Source organism: Xiphophorus couchianus, chromosome 10 (genome assembly GCF_001444195.1).
Source record: "Xiphophorus couchianus chromosome 10, X_couchianus-1.0, whole genome shotgun sequence".
NCBI lineage: Eukaryota > Metazoa > Chordata > Actinopteri > Cyprinodontiformes > Poeciliidae > Xiphophorus > Xiphophorus couchianus.
In genome coordinates this window covers 3,804,578-3,816,943 of record NC_040237.1, presented here as the reverse complement: position 1 = coordinate 3,816,943, position 12,366 = coordinate 3,804,578, and the positions used below count along the sequence as shown (strand labels likewise).

Genomic DNA, 12,366 nt, shown 5'->3' with positions numbered 1-12,366 from the left:
TCTTCTGCCTTCTTCTACCTTTGTTGTTCTCTATAAAATCTCCATGCTACCAAAAACCCATAAAATCAACAAACTCGTGTTAGAAAATATGTCTCTTAATTATTCAAACTATACCCTTTTATGTGCAAGATTTTTAGGTGTTGAATTTTGCTAAGCCTGAATGTCTCCATTGAGGTGTTTGATGACAGACTGCTTTGTTGGACAGTCAAGCCAAACTGTCAGCTTAGATGGAAGCTTGTAGAACTTGTGAAATGCCGCTAAGCCCTTCATAGGAAAGCTGGTACTTACACATGACCAGTTTCGTGAGCAACGACAAAGGCAGAGGAGAAGCCGTCTTCATGATTCAAGGTGCAGCTCCTCAGAGGGTGACACATGCCAGTCACTGGAGCATAACCTGGGCAACAGAAAAGATCATACAGCCCCGACAATCAAGAACAAGAAGGAAGAAATTGTATCATACACTTTCTTGCATCGTTCCCAGTCCAAATTACCATAAAATTCACACCAGATGCCAATAAGAACCCAAGTAATAATCATTCAATTAGGAATTCCTAATTATGTTACATGTAATAAAGTTTAATGACAGCAGTCATTAGTATTAAATATCCCTACTGTAATTTAATGCCTTGTAAAGCCTTTGCTGACAGTTTTGACATGTCTACAGGTGTAATTTCAGGCAATTTTTCAACAAAAACTGTCTTGAAGTCTTAAATCTTCTCAGGGCCTTTTATATAAACTCTGATCTTCATTTATTTCTCTATTTTTTTTCAAATAAATTCATTGATTTGGTGACTGATTTCTCTAGCTGTGTGCTTGTGATCAGCCTCTTGCATAACATCCACCATAGTTCTTACGCAGTGCATTGCTTATTTTATATTAAAAAAAACATATCCCACTAATAGAATTTCTACAAGTTCAACATATAGAAAAAAAAAAATTGGTTCAGGCAACACTTGTGAATAACTTTTTTGTTTCCTCTGTCAGGAATCATGCTACCAGGACCTGCTCATTAATGGTAAAATTAAGCTTTTTGCATGTTTGGATTATGGCTCCATGCTTCTTGTTGACCACATTGGTAATTAGAAACCTTTTTATATGCAATCAGTCAGGATTAAGCTAGTCAATATTAGCTTACAGTGACTGCTTTGAAATGCGGGCAGACTGCATTTTTTCCTCGCTTTGAAAGCTTGTTTATACCCCCTTTATCCATGATCTCATTATTTTTGCCCTGTGCTTTTCTCTTCATTACACAAATTGTATTATTTTCTCCTTTTTTTGTTTATTTTGTTTGTATGTGATGGTTACTTAGCTTGTCAATGACATGAAGTGTGAATTTCTCATTAATTCTGGAAGAATATTTACTGAAAAAAACATTGACATCCTCAGTACTTATTTTCTTATCCACATGCGACACCTGTCAGAGAACTATTCCACAAGTAGTCTTTCATAGTGAGCTGTACAGAATGATAATTTATAGACTCACTATGGACAGCTGGTTCTCAGACCAACTCTGCTGTGTAATTAGTTTCAGAAAAACACCAAATTGATTGCTCAGCTTATTTTAAAAAAAAATCCATATCATACATTATTAATGATCTGGTTGAGTAGTTTGTATTCAGAAAATAGCATTCTCGCATACTCAAGGTAAAGCACGTCTAATGAAGCTCTAAATGATAAAAGTAGCTGAGGATTTTGTTTTTGTAATGAGGTGTGAGTGATGCGTTTCAGTCAGCAACCACTCGGCAGGAAAACCTCTTGAGCCTCTGACAAAAGGCATGCAACATTTTGAAACCAATAGCCTTACATTCAAATGAAAACACAGCATGAGCAGCTTGTTTCATGGTAATGAAGAGCAAACACAATCCCCAGGCTCCTGCGGCACAGCATTTTTCCAAGCTGCACAAAGCTACGCCCAGCTATCATGACAATGTATTGTCAGCGCACCACGGCAACAAACTTTTAAGCAAAGCAGAAACAATAAACATGACTCGATCAAGAGGTGTGCAGCGATTCAGCTTTGAGCGTTTGGCATGGTTCAGAAGCACATTGGTTTCAGCCTCATTTTTGGCAGCTTACAGAGAATTCTTCATGCTTTCTGACCACCAGAAGACCCTTTTTGGCATGCAGGTAAAAAGCAGAAAATGCAGCAGGCAAACAGCTGGTGATAAAGGCTCTCGTGTTATTTGGCTGGGGTTGAAAAAAGAAATGCCCACAGCAAGTTAATTCAGTCATAGTGTAATGACGTTTTCATATTCATAATAGGCCTGTGCCGTATATCCAATGCATTTTAGTGAGGACTCTAGTAGTAAATAAAAATACAAAGAGCTTATATTGCTGGAGGCGAATTAAGACATGTGAAAGCAGTTATGGAGCATGACTCTTTATCTCAGAGGCAGATAAAGGGAAATTAAGAGAATGCTGAAAACATTCCCACAAAGAAGTCAGCTCTGAATATTTACACCCTGAAGCGCAACCATGCAGCAGGAGAAGCATGTTTCTTTTCTTCCGTGGCTCGTTATGAACCCAGTGAACTCAGATATCACATAACATGCCATTAAAATGTATTCATAATCTGTGTATGTTTCTATGGTTATTTTTTTTTTTTACATTACAACCACAAATTTCAATCTGTCTTATATGAGATTTTATGGAGTTCCATTTTGAAATCTAGCCAGAGATTCCCAACAGGACTTAGCTTCAGCTTTTAACTGGATCATTCTTGCACAGGAACATGATGTTATCTAAACCAGTGGTACATGTTTATGTTGTGCCTGTGCTTCAGAAGTGCAGATTCAAATGGGTGCCACCACTATGGTGGTGAAATGATGTTGCATAAGAGGGTGGGTCCAAGGTGATGTACAGTGTATGTTTTTCCCTAAACATAGGATTTTGTTTCTAGGCCACAGGGTTCAATTTTGGTATCCCCTGACCAAAACACTTTTTTCCACTTGTTTGTTGCTTCCAGGGCTGCACAGCTGGTAACACTGTTGCCTATCAGTAAAAAGATGTTAGGTTTATATCCCAGGTGGGGTCTTTCATGCATGGAGTTTGCATGTTCTCCCTGTGTATGCATGGGTTCTTTCCAGGCACTCTGGCTTCCTCCCACAGTTCAGAAACATGATAGCAATGTCAACTGGTCTCTAAAACTGAGCAGGTGTGTGTGTCTGTCCTGTGGGCGTGCGTGTGTGCGTGTCCATGTGTTGTACTAGCAGCATGTCCAGGATATACCCCACCTCTTGCCCAATGACTGCAGCAGAAACCCATACTCTGTTTTAAAGTTTCAGTACTTCTGAAGAAAACCTGTTTCACTCTATTTTATTTCTGTGTATCAAAGTAAAGTGATTTAAATAGAAATGCTTGTCCCACTTTTAAAAAAAACAACCAAAAAACTAAACAAAAACTGAAAACCCTCCATGATGGCAGATCACAGTGTGATATGATCTGTCACATCACACTGAATAATGAGGCATATTGAAGTTTATGGTTGTAATGTGCAAAAAGGGTTATGGATGTTGTTGCAACCCACAATATCTTGCATCTTAATCTTGAAACCAGATCTTGAGAGAAATTGAATTTCTCTCAAGTGTAAACTGTGCTTTATGATTCCATTTGAAATCCACTCTCTTATGTTCATTTACCTTTTAAAAATCATTCCCACCCACTCAAAATCTATATTTGGGTATAGAATCTGCCATCCCATGACTAAACCCTGACGGGAGAGTGCGATGTCTTCTCGTGACCCTGAGAGACAGCGCGGGCTCCGGGGCAACATGGTGTAACACACTATAGAAACTGGGCTTGTTATGAGCACAACACAACTGCATCTATGGCAACATCCGTGGGTGTGACAAGCAAAGCAGGTAGCCCGAGGCCTTCCTCTAAACTTGACACATGTACATCAGAAGTTGAGACTGTGCACAGGTCAATACAAGATACCAAGCTTTAGCTCAGTAAAAGTTTTCTTATTTTGGAGACAGTTTTTGTGCAGGTTTGGCTGCTCACTTCAAAGTTTGTTTTGAAGGGCTGAAAAAGAGAAACACAGGGTGAGAACAACATGTATAGCACAAAATTGCCAACTACTGCATACATGTGAACTTATGAAGAGGTAAATTTTAAAATGAGCAAAAAGAAATAAAAATAAAAACTACTTTCTGTTTTTTCTCTACATGCCAAAATCCTTTACCAATTAATTTATTTTTTTACAGGGTGGCATCAACATCAAGTCAGCAAGGTTCTGAAAAAATAATTTTTTCCATCCAGCGATTTTGCCATTGGCAGAGATAAACCCACATGAGTTTCCATCGACCTTACCTGGGCAAGACATGAAGGAAGCCAACCCCTTTTTTTGTGAATTGAAGCAGATATCAGCACTCAGTCTGCACAGTCCTCGATCGAGAAAAATACAGTACCTTGCATACCTGCGGGACCAAAATCTTGCCTTGTGAGGAAGATGGCGTGGTCGTGGTACTCGGCGTGCTCAGGGTCACGGCGCTGCTGAGTGTTGGCCCATCGGCACACCTGCTCTAGGCTGCGGGAGGGGTTACCACGCTCAATCAAGCTTATAGACTGTAGAATAACAAAGAGAGAAAAAGGATGGGTTTAGAAATTGTATTAGTTCTTCCTTTGAATTCCCTCAGCAGGGGTTCCTCTGCTCAGCAGGTTGAATAAGACTAACTGGCATCTCATTGTTAACTTGCAGAGCATTAAAGAGAGGGAACACCTTCACAGCAAGGGGAAATCTCAGTTTATCGGATCAATCTTTATTGTCATTGTCACAATGACAACGAAATTTAAAAGGTGCCATCAGTCAGTGCATATGCTTAAAAACAAAAAATAACTGTCTCACAATTCACACACAATGTAAGAATTAACAAATAACTGGTAAAAAAAACAAAAAAAAAACAACTAATAAATAACAACAGCCACATTCTCATATACATCATTCAAGACGATTAATTGTTGTTTTTGATTGCATTTAGTTTTGTTATTGCTGTCGGGTAAAAACTGTCTCTGAGACGGTTGGTTCTTGTTCTGGTTGCTCTGTATCTTCTGCCTGAAGGCAGCAGTGTGAACAGAGAATGTCCGGGGTGAGAAGTGTCCTTTGTGATGTGTTGTGCTTTTCTTAGACAGCGGTCGCTGTGCAGGTCCTCCAGTGAGGGGAGAGGGCAGCCAATGATTTTTTGGGCTGTATTCACAACCCTTTGGAGAGCTTTCCTTTGAGCCGTAGTGCTGCTGTTATACCATACGCAGATACAGTAAGTCAATATGCTCTCTATGGAGCACTTGTAGAAGGACACCAGCAGCTTCTCCTTGATGTTGTTCCTCCTGAGAACCCTCAGGAAGTGCAGTCTTTGCTGGGCCTTCTTTATCAGCTCAAAGGTGTTCATGTTCCATGTGAGGCCCTGCTCAATGTGGACCCCCAGGAAACGGAAATCAGCTACCCTCTTATTTATTATTTATATTTATTTACCGCTAAATACTTTTAAAGAGGAAAACTTTATTCAAAAGACTCTCAAAGACCTAAAGATGCAAACTATATTGAATTATATAGACAGAAATGTAATGTAATAATCTATACCAAAGATTAATTATTTGGAGATGAAATTAAGACAGTATTTTCAATTGGTTCACGTATTTTCACATATTGAAAATACGTGATAATACTTGATAATTTGTATTAAGAGACTCCAATCAGACTGAGCTTTTTTGATGCAAAAATGAGCAAAGATTTTAGTCTCCAGATAAAAAAAGCTGGTAGAGATGTAGCCCATAGGGATATGGTAAGGTGCCTCTACAAAGTGTTGACTAAGGTCAGGTAAATAAAAATAGATGACAAACTTTCAAGGTATGTTCTTCGTAAAAATTATTAAAAACCATATCTCATTTTCTTCCATTTCACTTTTGCAAAGCAATTTTGTGGACGAATGAACAGATGGATGGATTTCTGAGTTAGAAATAACCTGGAATCTTTATGAGCAAATCATATGTAGGAGCTTAAACAATTACAGGAAGTGCAGTGTCCTGTAAATGTACATATACCCCTTTACCTTTTCTATATTTGTTCATGATCCAAAATACTAAAAGAAATGCAGCATACCTGAAAACCTACCCAGACAGCGACACAAACCTATATTGACCAGCTGGTTAATAAACAGAGAAGCAATCAAATTTTCAACAACAATTCTGGAGGAGCTGCAGGAATCCACAGCCTAGGTGAGAGGAAGACAACTAGTACTAGTTATGTCATACAAATTCCTCAATAAACTGAGCCAGTAGCCATCCAGGGAACACAGCAGACATATTAAAGAAAGAAATTTTGGTCAGACGCGACCAAAACTGAACATGCCCACCTACTTGCAGCATGCTATGTCTGGAGACAATGAGCACTAATGTTTGCAAGTTTAAAAAGCCATCATAAAGCAAAGCAGTAGGGCAGGTGACCAACATAAGTATTTTTTCTCATGTCTATTCTTTCTGTGGTAGCTCTACTTTAAACCATGTTGAAAAACACAATTATGATTGTGACAAAAATGTTAAAACAGAATGCTATTATCTGAAAATAAGTGTGGGGTGTGTCAGCTAAAATAAGCGGGCAGCATGCAGGCAAGCAGCAGGAACATTGCAACATAGAAAGAAAGACAGGAAGTTTTTCATCTTAAATAGACTTCTCAGATTGTAGGGGTGTATTTAATGTGTTTTCTTTAGAACTTGTGTTAAATCACATTGATGTTGACTTCCTGGACATAAATAAATGACTGCAAATACATTTTAAGTCTTGAGACAGCAAGATTTAGTTTTTCGTTTGCTGACATAAAATGAAAAATAAAGCTAATTTAAATTACTTTAAAAGTTATACTTGCATACAAGGAAGAAACAACAGACCTTGTTATATTGTACACAAAACAAGAATCAAGGTTTGGATGTAAAAGGGGATTTTCAAAGTTTGACCCATCAGAAGCAGGCAAAAGGCGACTTTCACTAATCTATAGAAAATAATTTAATCTGAGAATACCATACCTTATTTTAAAACTAATTAGTTTAAATTCGTATGTATCTCTTTACTAGTTCTATGACACTACTTTTACTCCATAGAGCTATTCTCCAAGTCAAAGGTAGTTGAAGACAATGCTTAGAAATTTCAAGCATTCTTGTACATCTCTATACTAAAATGTTAGTGTATGACATAACTCACCTGTCTGTACCCCACCATTATCATGCGGACCAGCACAATGTTGATATTGGTTCCTAACGACTCATCATGGTAGATCTCATCAACCTGAAAGGAAAGAAAGAGGCTCTGTCACTGCTTAACAAAGTGGATTATGATGCTAATCTCCATATCTAACAAATAGTGAGTATTTCAAGTTTTAAGAGGTTGATATAACAGCATGCTACGCTACAATCTCATTAAAATTCTAAGCCAAATGTCCCCTAGAATGTAATTCATATTCATAAAAAATATTTCTACATGTCAGCCCTCATATGGAGCCCCGTAGAACCAATTGGTTTGATGAAATGCACTTTGAAGAAGCGGCAGTTGAAGTAAAAAGGGCGCCTGCTGTGACAACTCCTTTAAAAATTCTGCTAGACATAAAAAAAAAGAAAACTTCAATAATTCTGACTGGGTGAGTTATAAGTCTCACACTTATGATAGTCGAGAGATTTTTGTATTTATATATGTACTAGTTTTTATTTATGTCTTCTAGAATTTTAAAATGTAATCACAGATCAGCAGCATTCTTACTCTAGCTGGAGTAAAAAGTTGGAAAAAAGTATGCATTTTGATCTCCATGCAAGTTACGCGTAGGTTTGCAACACAATTTGAGATTGCATTTGCATGTAGCTAATTCTATTAATTTCTCTTAAGACACTCTCAGGTATTTTTCCTTTTATTTTTTTGATCCTATTAGTCCTACTTCAGCTTCCCTTGAGTTAATTATTCTCTTTCCATCAGTCTGCCTAGTTTGCCTTCCCTCTGTTACTAATAAACCACCTGTTTCTTGTTCACTGATCAAACTCCCCAGAACTTAAGCCTCTCAGTTTCTGTCATTCCCTGCCCAATTTATCTGCTTAATCTTCTGTCAATTTGTTCCATTTTTATGCTTGGTTTCCAGTCTCTTTTGTTTCCATGCAGGTCATGTAAGGAGTGCATTAATCAGGGAAAGAGTCAAGATATCCAAGGTAACTCTGGAGGAGCTGCAAAGCTTAAGAAAAAATGCCTCAAAAGACTTGCAGCAAAATACAGTTTTAAAAAGGGGAGATGAAACAGGTATTTAAAGAGAAAAAATACCTGTTTGTTTACTAAATTAATCCCTTTCCCTTACCAAGACTACACCTTTTTCCTGAGGTGTAGTCTATTACATAAAATCTCAATTAAATACATTTAGCTTTTTGTTCTGAGTAAAATTCTAAATGCTTTGCAGGTCTGAATACTTTTTCAACTAAAGTAACATATAGCTAAAATCCTGACCTAACCTTTTCTCAGTGAAAAGCAATAATATGACAAACTTATTAAAACATTGCACAGCAAAAATTAGTTCTTCGTCATCAACAGTTATTTTCTTTTCATACGCATCTGTGGCCAAATCTAGAGTTTTCACCATTAACACCATTTGCAGTTGTTAATGGTGAACAACTGTTAAACCATTTTGTTATAATTGATTGTTTTTATGTTGAAACATATAATGTGATATCATTTAAAAAAGAAATGGATGCAAAGTTAAAGATGAATAAAAATGTTTTGTATCAATGGGCAAAGTTGCAGTCTTCTACTTTGTATTGAGCTCACACACATCCTGCTTTCTCTTTATTGACATATTTGAAAAATAGATTATAAGACGCTTATCCTATAAGTAAAAGTGTATGCGCACATTAGAGAAGATTTCTTATCTTTTGACACAAACTTTATGAACGATGCTCTAGTATTCTCAAGTCAACCGATTCTGTTTCACCAGTGAAGACATTTTGAAGCATTGCATCCATTTAGCATGGGTTAATGCATTTATGTTGGTCTAAGTCAGCCATGTTGTTTAGAAATAATTCAAATTTTCCTTTCATTTTGTCGCTTTTGTTGAAAGCTGTTTCATTTTTGATGTGTTGCAGAGCAAAAACATTATTTCACCATGCTTAGATCCCCATGCTGTTGCTAGGCTCGGTCTTTCAATATTGCAGAGCCCTTTGCTGGAAAAGGTTGTGTGGTTAATTAGGGTCATTGGACCCTGAGGTGTAGTCTAACGATTTCATTAACGCTAAAGCAAATCGGCTGTCATAAAAACAACCTGCTTATGTAAAAGCAGGCTGTTCCACCGCAGCTTTTTTTGGCAAGCATAATGTGCTTTATTCTAATGTGATTAACTCATTTTATTGTTTTAAAAGAAATCAAATTATCTGCAATCAGTGCAATTAGTATTTTTATTTTGCATTTATAAATGAGAACAAAGTGCATTGCACTAATACTCCTGTGCTTTTACCTGTCACCTACAGGGTATTTTTTCCTGAATGGCTTCTCTGGGCTTAAGGCCTAATCAAAACTAAGTTCTTACAGATGCAGGTGGTGTCCCAACATTTCTAAACAGTGAGAGGTATATGACTGTGGTTGTCATCATTGCTCCTGTGTGATAATTATTTTGGGTAAATAGTGACTGTTGAAAGTGAAAAGAAATCTCTGAAGTAAAACAAACTTAAAAAACATGGTTTAAAAAAAATAGATTCGTGTTTTCATTGGTTTTCTGGCATGGCACAGTTCTCATGTAACCCCAGATTTGCTTCTGATTGGTTAATAAGCCCATCATGATGACTCCTTCCCCTGAAGTGCATCTTTCGGAGGAGCTATGCTCTGACAGTCAGGCAGAAATTTAGAATCCTTTAACAAGACTCACCCAACTAAGTCAGAGGTTTTTAATCAACCCTTAAAGAGTCAGTTGTGAGTTTTTTATTTTGTTTTTTAATTATTTGCCATGTTATTGTCTAATTCCGTTTAAAGTTTCTACAAGATTTTGTTTCGTTTTTCGTTAAAGCACACCATGGAGAATCCCTAACTAATAATAAGTTTCCTTTGTCATGTTAATAGTCCTGTTTCCTCACAATATGAAGATAAAAAAACATAGTCCTCAAGGAAACTGTAACAAAACTGACAACCTACTTTCCTCTGTGCAACCTCTGGCTGATAATGGTATTTGGTAGAGGAATTAGTTCTTTACATGGAAATGATAACTGAACAAAAAAAAAAAAACTTTTCCACCTAAGAAGAAAAACCTTTCTTTGGTCTGAATCCAAATTTGCTCTGGGATGCAGATTTCACTCAAGTCTATTTAAGTAAATATCCCACTTACAGAAACAAACTTCAGTTAACAATTCAGGAACCTCTGAGTGACCCCAAGTTGCACAGATTTTCTACTCAAAATCCCTAGGAATGCCTACACTGACTTATATCCATGTGTTTATATTGGATCGTAGCACAGAAGCCGGTAAAAAATGAAGAAAGCTAAAAAAAAATAGCAACAAAAAAGTTTTGTCATGGAATCTGTAAGCATTTGTGGAGTTTTTCTCTCAACTGAGAGATTCGGGTGGTTGCATTCTTAACTTTCCAGCGAGTCCAGTTGAGGGACGGGCCAGCCCCGTGCACACTGAGATAATTACAAATCCAGGAGGAGCACTCACAAACACACCTACACACACAAGAAGGACTGAAATGGAGCTGTTGTGGGGGGAAATGAGCGTAGCAGCTGTGCTCTACAGGCACTAGGTGTCTCTGGCTTGTGTATGGTTTTGCACTGACATGGACAAAATGTGGTCTGCAGTGGTCAAACAACACAACCATTGTGCAACAGAGACCTCACTAGTCACCTTGGCATTGTGCAGACAGGATGTTCAGTAATCAATCCCTCGGGAGAGTTTCTCCAGGTGGTACTACACATTCTGCAGCCCTGGAGCAGGGATTCAGAGGGATTTGATCGGGTAGAGCTCTTTCAGACACAGCAAACCCGTGGCTTACAAGCAGAGCTGAAGGGTTCTGACCTTTGATTGTTTAAACTGCACCACTTTTTAAGTAAAAAATAAAGAAATAAAAGTTCAGTACAATGGGAGATATATTCAGACAACTTTTAATTACCTCATTTTATCTACTGTGACACTCAAGTCAATTTTAAACAAGATTATTTCAAATGTACTCCTCCTGATAGCCTTTTCCAATGCTATTAAGTCATCAGAGTGCATTAAACACCAAGGTCTGACAGATTCCCAGTGTGTATGAGTCAGAGCTGCTACTCAGCACAATCAAGCTCAGTAAAAGTCAGACATTTTGCTCTGTTAAAGACATTTGGCACCAGATTTTAGGTATAAATTCCTAATTAAATAAACACATCATTCTATGTAAGAAGAGCTTTGGCAGTTCAAACAAACGTCTGGCACCACTTTCCATGGCTGCTCCGTACTGCTCCCACTCAACTTTCTAAGTGCTCTAATGCAGCTAATCAGAGTGCCATGCATGGTCCAAATGGTAACTGTTACAGAGTGAAACCAGCTCCCTGTGAAAATCTGACTTGGGGGGGATTTAGGCTCAGTAAGAAGATTATGGTGGTAGGAGCTGGTGGAACCTGTAATGAACGAGCTGAGAGTTTCTCAGAGAGTTTCTCGTTTTGGCCCCGTCTCTCATCGGTAATCTGTCAGCTGCGAAGGAAAATGTGGCAGAGCTTGATGTCAATATAAACACATTCAGCAATATTTTATTCTGAGACACATGGTTTTAGAGACAAAACAAATTAAGAAACAGCACACTTTTATATCTAGACTATTTCTGACAACAAGGTAATTGTTTGGTCAAATACATGAGTAATAGTAAAGACAAAATTAATTCTAATCTTTTTGCTCCCCTGTTCCTGATGAAGAAAACGAATGCTAACATGATCCTAGCATGAATGACAGGTAGAGCTGGGTGTTATCAGCTTAGCGTGGCATGAGAAGCCAGGAGATCAGATAACTTGCGTCACTGAAGTGGTGTGTGCATATAGTAAAGAGATGAGATCCCAGTACCGGGCCTTGGGGATCTATGTGCTGAGGTTGTGTGCTGCAGATGTGTGTTATGTGCCAAACTCTTTTTATCTTCAGATGATGCAGTGAAGAATTTTCTGAGATGTCCAAAAGCTTTGGATATTGTTTTATAACCTAACTCTGCTTTAAATGCCTCTGTTTCTGGGTCTTCATGACTCTGTTTGTTTACCAACATTCTCTGAGAAAGTCATACTTTCACTTCTATATGGAATAAAAGGAGTTTAAGTAACACAGGGATAGACTATAATTGCCGATTAGGTGATGTTTTTTTAGGCAAGTGCTTGGACAATATTTTATTTCAGGGCTGTAATAATACAC

At 37.8% G+C, this 12,366-nt stretch overlaps 1 protein-coding gene across 2 annotated transcripts in view; it reads right to left on the bottom strand.

Moving 5' to 3' along the window:
• Positions 1-12,366, bottom strand: part of adamts14 (ADAM metallopeptidase with thrombospondin type 1 motif, 14) — a 49,891-nt gene that overhangs the window by 17,457 nt on the left and 20,068 nt on the right. The window contains exons 5-7 of one of the 2 annotated variants that reach the window (XM_028029760.1): positions 7,193-7,276; positions 4,410-4,566; positions 289-394 (exon numbers count right to left, since the gene is read on the bottom strand). In XM_028029760.1, the coding sequence (XP_027885561.1) occupies positions 289-394; positions 4,410-4,566; positions 7,193-7,276 (347 nt within the window). The remainder of the gene's footprint in view (positions 1-288; positions 395-4,409; positions 4,567-7,192; positions 7,277-12,366) is intronic. The other variant, XM_028029761.1, reaches the window with a different exon arrangement.